The 18,555-nt window shown below is 39.2% G+C and overlaps 1 protein-coding gene across 1 annotated transcript in view; it reads left to right on the plus strand.

Annotated features, from left to right (window-relative positions):
* Positions 1-18,555, plus strand: part of GRIK1 (glutamate ionotropic receptor kainate type subunit 1) — a 183,980-nt gene that overhangs the window by 109,914 nt on the left and 55,511 nt on the right. The window contains exons 9-10 of the mRNA XM_049629154.1: positions 15,899-16,006; positions 18,453-18,497. Coding sequence (XP_049485111.1) covers positions 15,899-16,006; positions 18,453-18,497 — 153 coding nt within the window. The remainder of the gene's footprint in view (positions 1-15,898; positions 16,007-18,452; positions 18,498-18,555) is intronic.

Consider the following 18,555-nt stretch of genomic DNA (forward strand, 5'->3'; position numbering starts at 1 on the left):
TTATTTGCTTGATGGACATGTGAGAGTGGTATGAATCTCAAGAAATGAGTTCAGCAAGTATCCCGAGGCCGAAAGACAGGGCAATGATAGAGACAAAGGAAAGGACATTAAGTATTAGGATTTCTAAGCATTACATTCTAATGGATTCATTAGAGAAGTGGACTGGATATTCCTCCTTAGATCCGCCATTTATCTGGTTTAACTTTCAGAAGTGTGGTTTTAGCTTTCAGAAAGGTCCAGAATGGGTTCCTAGCCCTGTCGGTCTCTGCACTCAGGCAGCAGATGCTTGTGTAAGCACATGCTGGGAATTTGAGCACATTTCCAAACCACATAGAGGAAGGAACAGAATAGTGGACTCTCAGAGACTGTTCCATTGAACATCTTCATGTGCAGAAGAAGACATGGAAGCCTGTGAGATGAAGTGATTTTCCCAGAATGAGAGAAGTCTTGCTGCTTGCAGGGAATCCAAAGTTATAGGGGGCTGAGGTGGAGAAAAATAGGGCTGTCCTATTGGGATCCAGACAGGACCACAAAAGTCTCTGACATTGGAAAGTTTAACAGAATAGGGTTCATTTTATCTCAAAATAATTTCTGATTAAAGTATGTCATTTTTTGCATCTTCTAAAGTTGTAACAGTGGATAATTTTTAATAAAATATTTAGCCAGAAATTCAATTTATTGGCATGAACTAGGTATATTCCATGCATGTAGCACTGTCAGGTGCAAGAGGAGAGGTGAGCAGCAAAAGTAAATGATGAATACGACACTGGCCTTGACTTTAAGGATGCCTTAATCTGGAGGGAAATGCATGAATTGTAATACAATACTGCTATGATGTGGGCTATAATAAGATATAAATGCAATAGTATTTAAATTTCATAGGAAAAAGCTATATGTTCTAACTGAAGGGATTGGGAATGGCTTCATAGAGGTGACAATTTTGGAACTGACCTTGATTTTTTTTATTCATTCAATAAGCATTTAGTGAGCACTTACTAGACGCAGACACTATCCTTGGCAATTAGGATATATCAGTGAACAAAAGAGATAATCATCCTTGCCCTTGGGAAGCTTACCTTTTATCAATGAGCAGAATATCTAAGAACACATCAGGGGAGAGACTTCCAGGAATAGGGAATAGCAGGAACACATTCACGAGTTATGAATACACACAGAGTCTGAGGAGGCATGCACATAGTTGAAAGACAAGGTTCATGTACAGCCATCGGGGGGAAAAATAATTTCCCTCTACCCCTCTAGGTTCTTGATTTGGGACGCCCCTGTAGTAAAAAACAGGGGTTAACAGGAGAAAAACAAACAAAAGTTTAATAACATGTATACCTCTTGTATACATGGGAAATGCCCAGAAAAGCTGAGAAACTGTGGGGCAGAGGAAGGAGCCAGCTTTTCCAGCAAAGCACAGTAAACAAAGGCATGGTTGTTATGCAGATTTAAAAGCATGTCTGCTTCATTGTTAAGTTTCTATAGATTTAGTTATTCTCTTCTTCCTGGTACAGAGAAGGAGACACCCTTACAATTTGGAGATTTCCCTTGTAAATTGTTCTCACAAAAGGATAACTTCTTTTTGGTTTTCAGAGCTGCTCTGAAACTGTTGTTTTTTAAAAAAAAATAATCAGCCTAAAATCCTTATGCCCGAGAGACATATTTTGAGGTGACAAATGCTGCTCCTCTTCAAGGGCCAGATGGGGCGGAAAGGTCAGTAGGGAACAGCCATAAATAGTATGTTTAGAAAGGTGGATTTTTATTCTCTAGGTGATTGGAAATAGTATTCCAAGGAAGTGCTCTAACGAGGAATCTGAAACACCACAGTACATGTTATAACTGTTCTGATTGTTGCTGTGGAGGAGTAGTGGAAAATACCTGAAGATCAGTGTAAATGTTTCCAGGACTGTCAGCAAGAAGGGGTCCCCAGACTCTGAGTATATCTCTGAAACTTCCAGGCCTCATTCAGATCCACACTGCTGTGTGAGCTTTGGACTATTATGGTCATGCCATGAAATCTCATCTATCACCAGAATAATGTTCCACTGAGGAAACACTAGCAAAAAACAAAACAGAAACAACAAACAAACAAACAACCCCCCCCCCCGAAACTTGGTTTAGGACCATGCTAGGGATATATCCCAAAAGAGGACCTCTGAGGTCAGTGTGACCCCAAGAATAATTCTAGCAACCAGGATCTTTGGGAACAAATCCATTTTTTCAGGGCAAGAACAGACTTTGAAGAGATTCAGTAGATCTCTTTTGCTCACAAGATACCAAAAAGCATTCTCTCAGAGGGGTCTGTATTATTTCTAAAAATTTCCTAGAATGTAGGAGTATAACATCCAATCACTATATGCCTAATCACATGATGACAGTGTTTCACTGGACCAGTGCTACACTGAGAGCCATAAGAGAACACAGTTTTTCAAACCCTGCTTACCTTCTATGACTTCAATCTCCATTTTCTCCTAAAGACTACACTAATCATACATCCATGGCTCACTTTTCCCAATTATGTGCAACTATTATCATTTACTCATTTAATTTTTTTAAATGTTATATTAGAGAGACAGAGAGAGAGTACAAGTGGGGGAGGGGCAGAAGGAGAGAGAGAGAATCTTAAGCAGGCTCTGTGCTCAGTGCAGAGCCTCATCCAGGGCTCGATCCCATGACCTTGGGATCATGACCTGAGCCAAAGTCAAGAGTTGGACGCTCAACTGATTGAGCCACCCAGCCACCCCATCATTAACTTTTAAATTATATACTCCATGAAAAAAGAGACAGAGAGACCTTAATCATCCAAGTTTGAACTCCTTCAGAACTGGAATCAGACTCCATGCTTGAAAGCTTGGTAAGGTTGTTCAGCAAACATAGGCAATATAGAGTCTATGGAGTGGACAAGCTTTGAGCCCTATTTGAATAATTCTGAAATTATAGTTTGAGGACCATCTTCATCAAAAGCAAGTGCAGTGCTTGTAAAAAAAATGTAGATCCCTGGTTCCCACCTCAAACATGTAACCAGATGATTCTGTGCTCATTACAATTTGAGAGCCACTACATTAATATAATTGATGATGTAGGGAGGCAGTTTGTTTTTTTTTCTGACAAGCAGCATAAAGTGTTAAAATACAACATTCAACAGAGTAAATTTAAAGATTTACTTGGTTTTATTAAATGATTTGTGAATCAGGCCGCATCGCATCCAGGAAGTAGAGAGGTGCTCTAAAGAGTTACATAAAATGGAAATTTTTATAGGAAGGAGGTGGGGGGGGGGGGGGGGGGAAAATTTTTAAAAAAAAAAAAAAAAAAAACCGGTCCCGGGCAGGGTCCCTTTCTATTGGGTGGGGGGGGGCGGGGGAGGGATTACCTCATCTTTCTTTGTGGGGATGGAGAGAGTTCCTTTTACAAACTCATTGGCACCCATCAGAAAACTCCTGACTGCCAGTTTCAGGTTTATATTCCTAGGCAAGGTTGAAACTACAATTAGGTAAGATATGAAGGACTGGTTTGGTGACTCGGCCTGGCCCAAGTCACAGAATTTTGGGCCTGTGGTTTTCTTTTGAATAAAAGAAAGCCTCTGAGATGGAGTGAGGTTCATTGCAAAATGGTCTAGACGCAATCATGTATCTGTGAGGACAGTTAAGGAATTCCTAACTAGGTCAAGATAATAGGAGAACTGGATGTTTATTGACCTTCCACCTGACAGTAGATGCTCTGAAGCGTTATCTCTTTTAATCTTTACAACAACTAGGTAAAGACAGTATTGATTTTTGCAAATGGAGTTTGAAGAACTGAAGTAACTTGCCCAGAGTCACCCGGCTAATGAAAGATAGAGCCAGGATTCAAACCTATGTCATTTGATTCCAAAGTCAAGATCTTCCTAGTACACCAAGTTAAAACTTGGCAACAAGCAAAACTACCGTTATGTCAGAAAGCATCTTGTCTACGATGTTGGGTTTATGGCTAAAATTTGTTTGTGAACAGTATGTGAAAACCAATTAAGAGTTTATTAGCAGTATTATCATTTTGTTGTTTTTAAACGCAATTTGTGATGTTTTTCAGCTAAGCTCATAAAAGCACATCAATTTATGATTTGATTAAAGGATCTTGAAAACTGTGCATTGTCCATACAGCCTTCTGAACTACAAACTGCTTCTGTCACATTGCCATGTGATGTGCCATATAAAAGTCAAGGCATTAGTGACCTCTCAGAATAACAGAAGAGGAGGTACTGTTAGCTTGATGAAAAATGAGAAAAACAATGTATTGAAGAGAAAGGTTTCTGGGGGGAATCCAGGAGGAAGGCTCCAAGGGAGGAGACTTGTTGTGATTGGAGATAAAAGACTTTAAACATGCTCCTCAGTCTTACAGTTAAATTTTAAGTCAGCAAAATCATCAACATTTATGGTAAAAAGTCAATGAATAGCCACACACAAGTAAATCCAAAATGAAAACCCTAGAAAGTAGGACCATCCTGGGACCCATTTAATCAGCTGATCAGCAGGTAGAATAGGGTTCTGTAGGGCAATAAAGGGAAGTGATGGTGGGAAAATTAAAGGCATTTCAACCAAACTAGCATAACACCAAGAGTTCAACACTTTCTAGATGGTTCCCTTGCTCTGCACGCTGACAGCCATTGGAATACTGTGTGTAGATTCCAGTTGCCTGGGGACCTCTAATCAGGTAACTGCACATAAATGGCGACAGCTTCTTCTGTTTTTCGTCATGATAACGGCACTTTCCAGCCACGTGATATTGATCTTCAGGAGAGGCTGTTCTGTGCTACGTGAGGAAACCGACAGGCAGCGTACTAAAGGCCAAGTTGCAGGGTTTTGGCTTTCTAACTGAACCCAGCAGATCTGAGTTGGGTCGATTTGGGCAACCCAGGCTTCACACATGCCACTGAGTTAGTGGCAAGTCAAGATTTTAATGCCGATTTTAAATGTTCATTTATCTTTCCTTTTTAGTTTTTTATGTCTTGGCTTGAGAATGTGCATTCCTCATGACTCATGCAAAGTCCAGTGTCAGGATTTAAATTAGGAGAAACTGGCCCACACCTCTTCATTTTCTTTCCCATGACCTTATCCATGGGAATGCAGTGTGGCGAAGGAGAGAGAATATGAGGCAGAATCAGTTATGGATCTTTCCAGTACGTTTTACTAACTGTAGGGCCTCTTCTCTTCATTAAAGTGGGGACAATTCTTCTTACCTTATGTAGCTGCTGTAAGACTCAAATGAGATAATCTATCAGTAGCGCTTAGCATTTGTCAATGTGTAACTTTATAAAGTTATCAACATGACTCTCGTGCAGATACAAAGTAAGGATGTGCCAAAAATACACTTACCATCCCAATGGAACTGGCAGGATGGTAAAGCTTGGTAGAAGAATTGGCTGGGAGAGACTGGCTCAGACAAGACTATAGCCCTACAGAGCAGTAAAACCATAACCTTTAAGCTTATCCTTTGTAGCAGACATGAATTATTTGCATCTCTATTGGACAAACATCTACAAGTTAACATATAATTTCATAGTCTTGACCCTAAACAATAGAACATAGTAAAACAAGCAGAAGTACAATTGTCTGGAGAATTAAATCATCCGTGGGTGGGCCTGTTAGACAATGTTCCATAGGACCTTAAGGGACATGGAGTCATCCTTTTGCTTTATTTCAAAGTTTCAGATCATTTGTTTAGAAGTCCCCTCTTGTATAATAAATTATCTCCAGAGATGGTTCATATTACAAAAAGTCTGTGTCATTGTGTTTGGACCTGATTAGTTTTCATGGGTGTAATAAGTTGTTAATCAACCACACAAGCCCCTTAAACATGGCCAACAGATTCAGAGCTACTGTTTTTTAAAGCAACTACTGAGGCCACAAAATTAACTTCTGTATGGAAATGTCTAAAGGAATCTCTGATTGCATTTTCAAAAGCTTGTTTTTGTTCCAGACACGTTTTCGTTGCTCTTATGGGCTCCCTTATTGTAAGGTATATTCGTTTCCGATTGCCGCTTAAATAAACCACCACAAATTTGGTGGTTTAAAACAACACAAATCTATTCTCTTACCATTCTGAAGTCATAAGCCTGACGTGATCTCAGTGGGCTAAAGTCAAGGTGTTGAAAGGACTGGTTCCTTCTGGAATCTCTATAGGAAAATCAGAAACCGTTTTTTCCAGTTTCTGGAGGCCTCCAATAATCCTTGCCTTGTGGACCCTTGGCTCTATTTTCAAAACCAGCAAGGGCTTTGCATTTTTAAGTCTCTTTCTCTCTGCTCCTCTGCATCTGCCTGTCTGACTTCTACTGGGATCCTCTTATGAAGACCTTTGTGATTACATTGGGCTCACCCACATAATTTAGTATGATCTCCCATTTTAAGAACTATAACTCGATCACATCTACAAAATAAATTCCCTTTTGTATATTTTAAACTATGAGGATTGGGACATTGACCCTTGGAGGTAGTGGGATGTTATTCACCCTACCACACATGGGTAAGAAAGTAAAGCCAAGAAATTCATCTGCACAGCATTCCTGTAATACATTTGTGTATTTTGGTGAATTTCTCTTTGAGGTGGCCCACATCTGGTAGATTTCCTGATCTATCAGGAAATGACTTTCCTTATCACCTATAAGTCTGAGATTCCATAAGCCACAGAACAAATAACAAATCAGTTTCCTGAGAGAGTTTTCTGGATCTTGGGTCTACAGATGAAGGATGGCATTTGTTCCGTAACGGTGGGTTTGCTACACCTGACTAAATGAGGTTTATTGTCAAATATAATAATTCTGGCATGACCTCATTTAAACAACCAATCTGTCAAACTCTATCCTGATCAAACGGAAGATATATATTTGTTGGTTTTATGCAAATTACCACATTGCCATAACATCTAGTGAGTTGTTACTGAATTCTAGGGCTTCAGAGAGAATAATATATCATATAAAGAATGCATCATTTATTGGGGTGCCTGGGTGGCTCAGTCAGTTGAGAGTCCAACTTTTAATTTTGGCTCAGGTCACAATCCCAGTGTCGTGGGATGGAGCCCCACGTCGGGCTTTGAGCTGCACGTGGAGACTACTTAAGATTCTCTCTCTTTCCCTCTGCCCCTCCCACCCCTGCTCACGTACACTCTCTCTTTCTTCTACAATAAAAAGAAAAAGAAAAAGAATGTATCGTTTTTAGGCTACTATTTTGAGGTTTGAAGATAAAGAAAGGATATCTTCATTCCCTTAACAGAACATTTAAAACCACATTAGCAGGGCACCTAGGTGGCTCAGTAGTTTAAGCATCTGACTCTTGATGTGGGCTAAGATCATGATCTCACAGTTCATGGGACTGAGCCCCGCATCCAGCTCTGCACATAGCAAACCAGCTCTGGTATGGTTACAGTTGTCTAAGTGATGCCACTTTAAACTCCAAAGTCTGTACCCATGACTCTGTTTCTTAAAGTACCAATAGGTACATATATCTAGCACCATTTTTCTGTGAGGCTCTGAGACTGTCATTCTTTGACAAAGGCCCATTTTCCAATCCATAGCTTATAGCAAAAACTTCAGATAATTAGGAGGAGAAAGTAGACATCACTTGTTGATGTTGGCAATGAAAGTCTATTTCATCATATTACATAGAAGGAAAATTATAAACTTTACATCTTCTTAAGAGAAGACTAAATACTCCAAGACCAACTGTCATGTTTTTTAAAAACAAAACCCACCAGTTTTACATTCGTATAGCATTTGACATAAAAGGATTCACAAACTTAAAATATATATCTTATTAATAAAGCCACCAAAGCTGAGCAAATTTTGCCAAAATTTTAACACACATCTTTGCTTTTATTCAGACTTATCATGTCTGCATCAAGGCGAACAGAAGTCCGTTCCCTCAAATACTATACACACACACGTTTTTTTGTTCGCTATACTTTTTCATAATGTAGTATATTTTTTTCTCTTTACCTTGTAAACAAATATGCAGCCCCAGAGAGCCGCATACAGCCTTCAAACACCTTTTTCAAAGTAACAAAAATAAGCATGTTCATTACCATGACCCAAAGGACAGTTTCTCTACAACATGGAAAAATAATAAGATATATAGAGATATACATGTACGTATGTACACACACATATACAGTGACCAATGCATCTGTACTATCTCTTATTGAGAAACCATCTCAAGAATTCAAGTATCATTAAGATTATTATTAGTTCAATAATAATTCAAAGATTATCCATAAATTAACTTGATTTATCACTAGCTTAAGGTCTTAAACTCAATAAGGAACTTGGAAATTATGTTTAAACTGATACATTACACAGCATAATTACTGTTGTAAAAATTTTTTCAGAATCTTATTCAATAATTACATACATAATTTTACATCTTCTTTATTTTAAGCATTATGTAGCAGTCCTAGCTTATCTAATTAGCCAACCAGTTTAGTTAAAGAACTTCAGATTAACTAGCCTCTTCTTTTGTCAAGAAAGAAAAAATAAAATGGTAAAAAGAGGTGGACTTAAACTATAACTCAATACTGATAAAATTGGGGAAAAAATATTGAGGTCAAAGATGCACTTTGATTATGTGAACTTGAGTTTCTACCTAAGAATGCTTCTAAGCCAGCATTTTTTTAAGGGTAGCACAGAAAATATAATAAAACTTTAGTTTCTCTATATAACTGAAATCCTGGATATATTAGCATAAGCAATCAAAGAGGTAACCAAAGAAAGAGATCCTTTTATTTGGAAGGTTTATAATCTAATTTATTAATATTTTCTGAAAGTGAAAATAAATTTCATACTCACACAATGAGGTAAAGAGGCTTTTCTCATTTTCAGACATAAGAGATAGTCACTGAGAGTTGTAGCCTCACTTCCACAATCTCAGCCATGAGTTGAAAGTAAAGGTAAAATACAAAATATGTTGGGCACGGAACTGAAGGGGTATTTCTTCTTTCCAGTGGACCTGAGATATATTCTTGCTCAGACAAAAGTAAAAGGCTAACAAATCAGATTTGTATTCATCTTTCACACTACAGACAGAATTAGATTCTTTTCCTTTTTATATCAGGCCACCATGTATTCAGAACAAAATGTCAGATTCCCATTCAATGTTGCCACCAGTGGAAAATGACTTAGTGGCCATGTTCAAATCAGATTCACATGTTCTTGAGACTAGTCTAGTATTCAAATAACCACAGGTCCTTAGACTTGGTCATGGCCAAAACCAAGGTCTTCTGAGACACAAAATGTTCCTTTGACTATTGCCAAGTGGTCAGAGACCAGACACAGATCTATTTGTCCTTGCACCCAGTTTAAAAAGAGAAATACCCCAAACTAGGAGTTAAGCAAGATACTCACAGACTGAGAGACTTGGGCGAAAATCAGTATCAAAATATAAAATCAAAGGAAGAGAGAAGAACAACAAAAACAAAGATTCAGCAAAGGTAAATTCCATTAGTCCTTGGAATTTGCTCCAGGACTGGGAAAAAATAGGAAGTTTCTGAGATTAAATGATTCATAAGGTTGGTTCTGGCAGGTGAGTTTATTTGAGTATCTTGGTAGGACCATCTCCAAAATGTCAAACTACAATTTTAAAATAGTTACAGATGTGACTATACAAATATAAGGTGAGTATGTGTGGAAGACACATTTCACTTTGAGGGAGTTGGCAAGATGGCAAAGCTCATTTCAAGGAGATGTAGAGGAAAATTAATTGTGGGGGCCACCTGGAAATCAAAAATGGTTAATGTACCAGGGCAATAAAATTATAATTTGGAGGTTGTCTTTTCTATTAGACAGAAATCATTTACATTTTATAGAGTCTAGGGCCTAAACAACTGACAATTTAAGACACATTTTTCTAGAGAATCAGGCTATCTGTGGATGAAACTCTTAGATGATGGCCACTATCACAAACACCGGCCATACAGTATTTTTACACCGGTGACATACTTGTCACCGGCCATGACAAGTAAGATGTTAATGACTTTTTCCTTTATTTTTAAATTTTGACAAGTTTTAACAATATATAGAATAGTCATTTAACAATTTCTTTCTCTCATCTTAATCTAATTCCAAAGGAAGCTAACCTTTGGGTTCGCCATGAACCTTTATTTACAATATTCTTACAAGAAAGCATAATTCCTAATACATAAATGAAAATGCTAGAAACTATTGCCCTTAAAAGATCACATCTACTAGAAAAGCACATTCTCTCCTGCTCTCAAAAAGGAAGTCTCTTTCAATAAGAAAGAATTTATTCCCTATGGCAAGCAAGAAGGGCTGTGTCAGGGAAAATTCTAAGAAAGGAGGTTTTATGTGCTTTTATATATTTAAGTCCCCTTTAGGAAAAAAAAAGGAATACAAGCAATCATTTTACCAGAATGAAGTTAAAAGTTGACTATTACAAGAGCCTAGAGTTAGATACTAGTCACTTCCTTCCTCAAAACTAAAATATATATATTTTATTTGGACAAAAAATATCATCTTGAGAAAAAGCATACAGTAAGACGTTAATGACAACTTTTGTTTTTCTTCTCTCAGCTTTTGATTTCTGTCTCTTGGCCATCAGATAATGTGTCTGATAAGAGAAAAGAAAGTCACACCATTTGATTCACTTGCTATTAGACAATTGTTGTCAAGAGGTCTAATGCAAGGTGGAAATTAAAGCTATTTCCTAAAATAGGGACAATAGTTTAAGTAGTGTTTTCAGTTAAGCATACGATAATTGTTCCTTGTGCAAATGCTTCTCCATAAGGCAAGCAAATTGTAATTATGACTAATATAATTATATATCATTATCCAAATTGTATATGCTTCAGCCTTGCTCCAGAAAAAGGATTCCTTATGGATCTTATTCCTTGTATCCAGGAGTTAGTCATTGTCTATTCACCCTAATCAATAATGCATTGGTGATTAACAAATGCTTATCAACAATTACTTTGAAAAACAAAACAAAGAACTTGTACAGAAATGCTCATCTAGGGATGGGAGGCAGGAAGACACAGGCAACTGTGTCAAGAATGAGAAGCTTGACTTTGAAGGTCAAAAGATATTTCAGTTTAGTAAAGAACCCAGGCAGGGAGTCTTTGTAGATATTTGAGGCAGGGAAGGAAGCATTGTTAGAGCATGAAAAATGAACTTTTTTGCCACTTGGATGAGCAGGGAGGAGAAGCGAGAAGCGGGAATTACACCGCACCAGCGACTGGAACACTAAATTCAAGAATAAAACTAACACAACAGAATCCAAACAAAGGGACACAATAGACACACTTAGTGGAAATGAAATTGGATTTCTGAACTGGATTTTAAGACCCTGCTATGAGCTGTATGCTACATCAAGAGATAAATGCTACCAATTCTGCACATTTTCAGAGAGCTCGGTAAACTCTGGACAATGTATCGAATTGACTCACAGCATGACCCCCAAGAAGGTAAAGTTGCCTGTAGGAAAAAGCTTTCGGAAAATTCTGTAGAACTTTAATGAAGAAAACCACCTCCTTTCACACAGATCAGGAAGAGGTTAAAACTGCACATTTTGAGAAGCATGAAGAAGGGGCCCGCACACTGATTGAGTCCAACCACAGTAGTAGAGATTTCTACCCAACTGAAGTTTCCAACAAATTGTCTTCCACTCGCAGGCAGATGCTAGGACTCTAATGCTGTAGCTTCTTTAGTGACCCTCATTTAACACACCAGTCCACGGAAGCAGCCTTTGACGTGCAAAATAGAAAGTGACCAGAGTACAAAAAGTAGGATTGGAATATGGTGGGGAGGACAACGAGATTACAGTGCCAGGAGGTGTACCTAAACGTACACAGAACGATGCTCCACACTTGCATTCGATACCAATTTTTCTTGTCCCAGGGCAGAGAAGGTGACTACCAGTATCTCAGCAAGTATAACAACAGGCATTACTATCAACTGTAAAAATACGCTATTTATTTATCTATCTATCTGTCTATCTATCTAAATTCAAGCTACTAAACATATATGTAGTATTAGTCTCAGGAGTAGAATTTAGTGATTCATCACTTACATATAACACCCAATGCTCATCCCAAAAAGTGCCCTTCTTAATGCCCACCACCCATTTAGCCCATCCCCCTATTCACCTCCCCTCCAGCGACCCTCAATGTGCTCTCTGTATTTAAGAGACTCTTAAGGCTTGCCTCCCTCTTAGTTTTTATCTTAGTTTTCCTTCCCTTCCCCTATGTTCATCTGTTTTGTTTCTTAAATTCCACATATGAGTGAAATCATATGATATTTGTCTTTCTCTGACTGACTTATGTCACTTACCATAATACACTCCAGTTCCATCCACATTGTTGCAAATGGCAAGATTTCATCCTTTTGGGGATGCTGAAGTAATATTCCACTATGTGTGTGTGTGTGTATACATGTACATATACATATATGTATACACACATATACACATACATACACACATACATACTACATCTTCTTTATCCATTCATCAGTCAACCCAGTAATTTTACTACTAGGTATGTATCCAAAGGATACAAAAATGCTGATTCAAAGGGGCAGAAGCACCCTAGTGTTTATAGAAACACTGTCAACAATAGTCAAAGTATGGAAAATGCCATCTCTTTTCTAAAGCTGGTGCCAGTGTTTGGCATTATAGCCTTCCTTAGCAATAAACTCTTGAGGTGAAGTTCAAGAATCTCAAGAATTTCTTCTGTGTTACGGCACTTGAGTAACTCACATCTAGCTTGGCCATATAGTATGTTTAGATGAGAGCTGAAGGCTTCTTGTGTCCACATATCATTTCCTGACATGAATTTGATTCAACTGCCAGCATTATCATGTGAAAAAAATGTTTACTTCTGTCATGACTAACATGCCATCTGCATGGTAGCCAGAAAGTATGTTTGGGTTTATTGTGTTAGTTCCTGATAATTAAATTGATTCCATTCACTATTCTTTCTATAAGAACTTTGATGGCAATGTTTTATTCCTGAAACTGGCCACCCTGCTGTGGAACTATTTCCATTAACACTTCATGGTGTGCAAGTTGGTGGGACAGGGAGATGAAGGGATTGTGCTGTCCCTAGGTTCACAGGTGGGCATGTGAATATGTTTCATTTTGTTCTGTGAGAACGACCTTCTAACCAATCCCCTGCTTACAGTCTTGATCTTTGAGTCTTTCTTCCCTAGTTCTGCTAAAATGATCTCTCTGGAGTGCACATCTGCCCATGACACTCCTAGACTTAAAACACTCCGATGATTGGGGTGCCTTGGTAGCTTAGCTGGTTAAGCATCCAACTTTGGTTCAGGTCATGATCCCATGGTTCATAGGTTCGAGGCCTGCATCAGGCTCTGTGCTGACAGCTCAGAGCCTGGAGCCTGCTTCAGATTCTGTCTCCCTCTCTCTCTGCCCCTCCCCTTCTCGTTCTCTCTCTCTCTCTCTCAAAAATAAACAATGAAAAGAAAAAGTTTAATAAAAAATCCACTCTGATGATTCCCATGTGTCTACAGAGCAAAGTCCAAGCAAACTAATATGATCCATAACACCTTTATGATCAAGTGTCTACCTGCCTTCCTAGACCCATCTCTTATCATTCCTTACCTTGCGTTATGGATCCATGGCAGACAGGATTTACCCTGTATATGCTTTTTACTCAGACTGTGAATCTTTGCCTGGCCAGCTTCTCATCCTTTGAGAGCTTAGGCATTCTTCCTGCCAGAGTCCTTTTCTGAGTCTTTCTTTCCAGGCATTTGGGACAAGTACTTCTGCCCCATACTCCTTTCTTCAAATACTGCGTGCAAACCTTTATCCTCACCACTCATGGTGCCTCACTGACATCCATCCATGTTCTTTTTCCTACTAAACCATAAACTGGCAAGTGCTATATTCTCAGATAGCTTCTGGCACAGAGAAGATGAGAACCAGCAGTGCCCATAGTGTTAAATCCTTGTCTGAGGGCAGAAGACCAACGTCTCAGCTCAGTCAAACAAAGACAGCACATTTTCCCTTCCTCTGCCTCTTTGTTCTATCCAGGTCCTCAATGGATTAGATAATGCCCACTCGCATTAGGGAGGGCATTTGCTTTATTCAGTAAGTGGAAACACCCTCATGGACATATCCAGAGGTAATGTTTAACCAGATAACTGAACATCTTATAAAGTCAAGGTTTAGACTAATTTGTAGGTGGCAAGAAGTACATGGTTATGTGTTTTATGTGCTGGGGGAAATTGTATGAGAATGAAAGCTGTATTTTGGGGTAATGAATCTACCGTTGACTTGGAAAATGAAAAACAGAAGATCCCAGAAAAGACTACAGATGTGAGTCCTGACATGTGAGGCAATAAAGGCCAAACTTCAGAGCTTGTGGGGAATGTGAGAAGGAAAATGAGAGATAGTTGTAAAAAAGAATCATTGTTTAACTTTTCAGTGCTCTCAGTGAGTTAAGATTGTGTGAAGTGCCATTTAAATCTCGCAGAAACCCTGCACGGACCAGATGCTGAAATCTGAGACAACCCAGATTCAGGTTGAGTGAAGTCACACTTCAGAGATTCAAACCCAGCTCTGTGATAAACTCATACGCTTCCCACTGCATTGGCCACATGGGTAAATACAGTCAACAGGTACACATGGTGTGAACACAGTAACTTTCAGGATTTTCTGCACATTTCACAAATGTCCAGTGAATTTGGAAAAGTCGGGAGAAAGCAGAACCAGCTAGGGAGATACAAAGGACTGAGGTTCCTCGTATCCTCATTTATAAGTCAACTCAAATTAGGCAAGATTGCCAAAAATCATCTAAAGGTTGAGGCTGAAGCTAGGGCCACTATTTTCTGTTTAATGAAAAAACCACCAAAGATGTCCAGGGCGAGTTCTATGAAAGCAGGCTGCTGTGATTTCTAGTTCCTAAAATGATGTGGATACACGTGGCAGGCTGAATAAGGGCTCCCCTTTCAAGGTACCCATGTCCTAATCCATAGAATGTGTAAATGTTGTCTTTTGCGGCAGAAAAAAAAGGACTTTGCATATACAATTAAGTTAGGGATTTTTGAGATGGGGCGAGTATCCCGGTTTATCTACATGGGCCTTAAACGCCATCAGAAGTACCCTTATAAGAGAAAGAGTAGAGAGAGAAGTAGAGAGAGATTGCACACAAGAAAGGAAGGCAATGTGACCACAGAGGCAGAGATTGGCGAAATACAGCCACAGGGCAAAGGTTGCTGGCAGCCACCAGAAACACGAAGAGTCAAGGAGCAGAGTCTCCCATGAGTGTCCTTGAGGGAGCATGGCCCTGTTGAACGCTTTGATTTTGCTCAGTTACTGACTTTGGATGTCTGCTCCTGGCCTCCAGAACAATGAGAGAACAAATTTCTGTTGTTTTAAGCCACCCGGTTTGTGATAATTTGCTACAGCAGCTACAGGAAACTAATGTCATGGCCAAATGACAGTGGAAGGCCTAAATCTCAAACACCCTAAAAATCTGATAACACATCAGTGGATTATATCCTTTTCACAGAGAAAATTAGTGGGGGTGGGGATACTTCCCCATATACAAGCACCTTAAAAGGGATTTGGTTTGACCTTGAAAGACAATATTACGGCTGCCCAGACTTTGTTTACTCCATGTGCAGACTATTTTACAGCCATTCCTTCCATACTGCCCATTTAGATTGTCACTATCACAGATTTGACTGATGTTAGGTGTTTGAACTGCCAGAATAAATGAGTGCTAATAAAACAGGGAAGCGTTCTGCCATTGAGCCACTGAAGCAACGCAATGCTTTCTAACAGCACGATGAAACCAAATCATTGGACACTGTGATGAATTTGAGGTATTACAGTTTTGATGGTGTTAGGATTATGATAAGTGTGAAATAGTAATGCCACGTTCCTTTCGTCCATAGGCTCGGTGGGATGGCCTGACTGGGCGTATCACCTTCAATAAAACCGATGGCTTGAGGAAGGATTTTGATCTGGATATTATTAGTCTCAAAGAGGAAGGAACTGAAAAGGTAACCTTCTCAATAAGAAATTTAAGAATAAAATAAAGACAACTGTTCAAGCATGTTAATTGCACATACAAGTAGGGAATGATAAAATGATTCTCTTAACATGTTCATGTATGTCCAGTTTTCTGGAACTCTCTCTCCCTGCTCTGCTGATAGATGTTGACATGCTACATTCTGAAATTGTATGTTATTAATAGCAATGCTAACATTCATATACTTCTCCGTTTATGCAGCAGGCATGATTACAGTATTAAATACCTATGGTCCTGTGGGTGGGGTGTCATTAGCCCCACTTCTGAAAGGTTTCAGGAAACTGAGTTTAGACTTGGAAAATAAGGAGTTTGTCAACGATTCATCTATGGAATGGCATCCAAGTTTTACTCAGAAATGAATTTGAATTACGCTCCATTTTGAGATTGGTTGACAGAAGGACAGACTAAAGTAGGATAGAAAGGGCTTACTGGATTCTTAATTTTAGGAGGAAATATGCCCCCCAAAATGCATTTTAATGCTGGGTTCTGATCTTAGAATTAGTTGATCTTATTTTTAAATATCGTTTTTATTTTTAAGTAATCTGTATACCCAATGTGGGCCTCGAACTCACAATACCAAGATCAAGAGTTGCACACTCCTCCAACTGAGCCAGGCAGGTGCCCCTTGATTTTCAGATTACTTCAGTTGTAATTCTTAATCTCTCAAGGTTTCAAGCTCCATATTTGCTAATTTCAAGTAATGCAAATATGAACTATTTCGTTAAATAATAATTAAAAAATAGAATTCGACTCTGTATTTTATTATACCAATATTATTATCCACAATTATGTGCTAGAATTAAATAACATTTATATTGTGAAGATTTTGCCCTTTGGGATGCTAGACAAAAAAATGTTTTGAAACCCCCAAAACAATCATCTGGAAATCAAAACTCTGTAATCCAACATTTTTTTTTTACTGTAGTGCACAAGATATGTCTCCTATAAAAGACTGGCTTTGGGAACCATCAGTTACTAACTTAATTGAAATGTTTGGGATGATTTTTAAAATGAGATGAGATTTCCATTTCTGTTCTGTTGCTTTTGTGAAATGACACATATTTTTTTTAAGGTCCTGACTATGCCCCGTCCCCAAATAGCTTAATTAAAACAAACAAAGATTAATCAGGCTGAATGTAATAGATGGACCACTGGTGTGGAAATGTTTGAGGGAAATAATTACTTTGCAGCTTTGAGGGTACACATTATCTACACAGATTCCCATTTCAAAAATGCCCTCTCTCTTCCTGTCTCTACCTCTCTCTGACTCTCTCTCTCTCTGGATCTCTGGCTCTCTGTTTCTCTCTTTCTCTCTCGGGCCCTCCCCCCTCCCCCCCTCTCTCTCTCTCTCTCTCTCTCTCTCTCTCTGGGGTCACTCAGATTTGCTGGTCTGTTCGTTAAACCTGCTCTGACAGAGCCATCTCACCTCCATCATGGACTGTGGGAAAAGGAAAGACAATACTTTTAGGGACTGAACGCGTCTAATGGCTGCTCCTCTGTGCATGCCTCTCTCCCCGCTCCTTCTGTCAATGCATAGAACTGAGAGGGAAAGAAAAGCTGTTCAGGAAACATCGTTCTGGCTCTGACGTGTGATGAACGAGATGGAGCCATCCTCACGCCTTCATAGCTATTTATACGCTGCAATATTATGCACACTCCACTGGTGTTTTTCCATCAAAGGCAAAATCAAATTAGATGAAAGTGTTTTCTCCATTTGTTTCTTATCTCTTCATTGTTTGCAATAACTTTTCTTTCTTCAGGTGACTTGGGCTCCATTCCTGAGAAGGCTGACTGGGCCTTAAGGCAATGGGGAAGCCAGCCCATCTCTCTCAGGAGCCACGGGAGGAGATGCCCAATCTTTTCATGTCGGCCTCTCGCAGGGTCCACAGAGAAAATTGTTAGAAAAAGCTCACTTTTTCACTTCCACTCAAGTTTCTGCTGCCTGGAGGCCCATAATCAAAGAACATGTCATCAAGCTTAGAGTGCTTTCTTCTTGCTTAGGAATAGCGTGTGTGTGTGTGCATGTGTGCGCGTGCGTGTGTGTGTGTGTGTGTGTGTGTGTGGATTGATTCTGCCTAAAGGCTTTCTTGAACAGGCTTTCTTAAAGAATGAGGAAGATCCTTTCACTCCACAGAGCTGTGCATATTCACAAGAACCTTAAGTCATTTTGGGGGTGTGTGACAGGTAAAGTGAACAGTAGGCTGCATTACCAAAAGGAAGTAACTTCTGTGGGACCCAAGTACTTAGTTCGTCTCTTGACTGTACCTGTGTTCAGGCTTTATGTTGAATTAACGTGCAAGATTCCAAACAGTGGGTGGGGAATGGGACGCTCCGAGCATTCGCACACCGTGCTACCATCTGGGTTCCATGCTCCATTTTAATAAGTGCTATTTTTATTTTTCCCTCTGAAAACCAAGGCTGCTGGCGAAGTGTCTAAACACTTATATAAAGTGTGGAAGAAGGTTTGTACTCGGACAAAAATGGCAGGAAATCTGGAGGGAGGGAGTGGGGAGTGTCAGA

This window comes from Panthera uncia, chromosome C2 (assembly GCF_023721935.1).
Source record: "Panthera uncia isolate 11264 chromosome C2, Puncia_PCG_1.0, whole genome shotgun sequence".
Classification (NCBI taxonomy): Eukaryota; Metazoa; Chordata; class Mammalia; order Carnivora; family Felidae; genus Panthera; species Panthera uncia.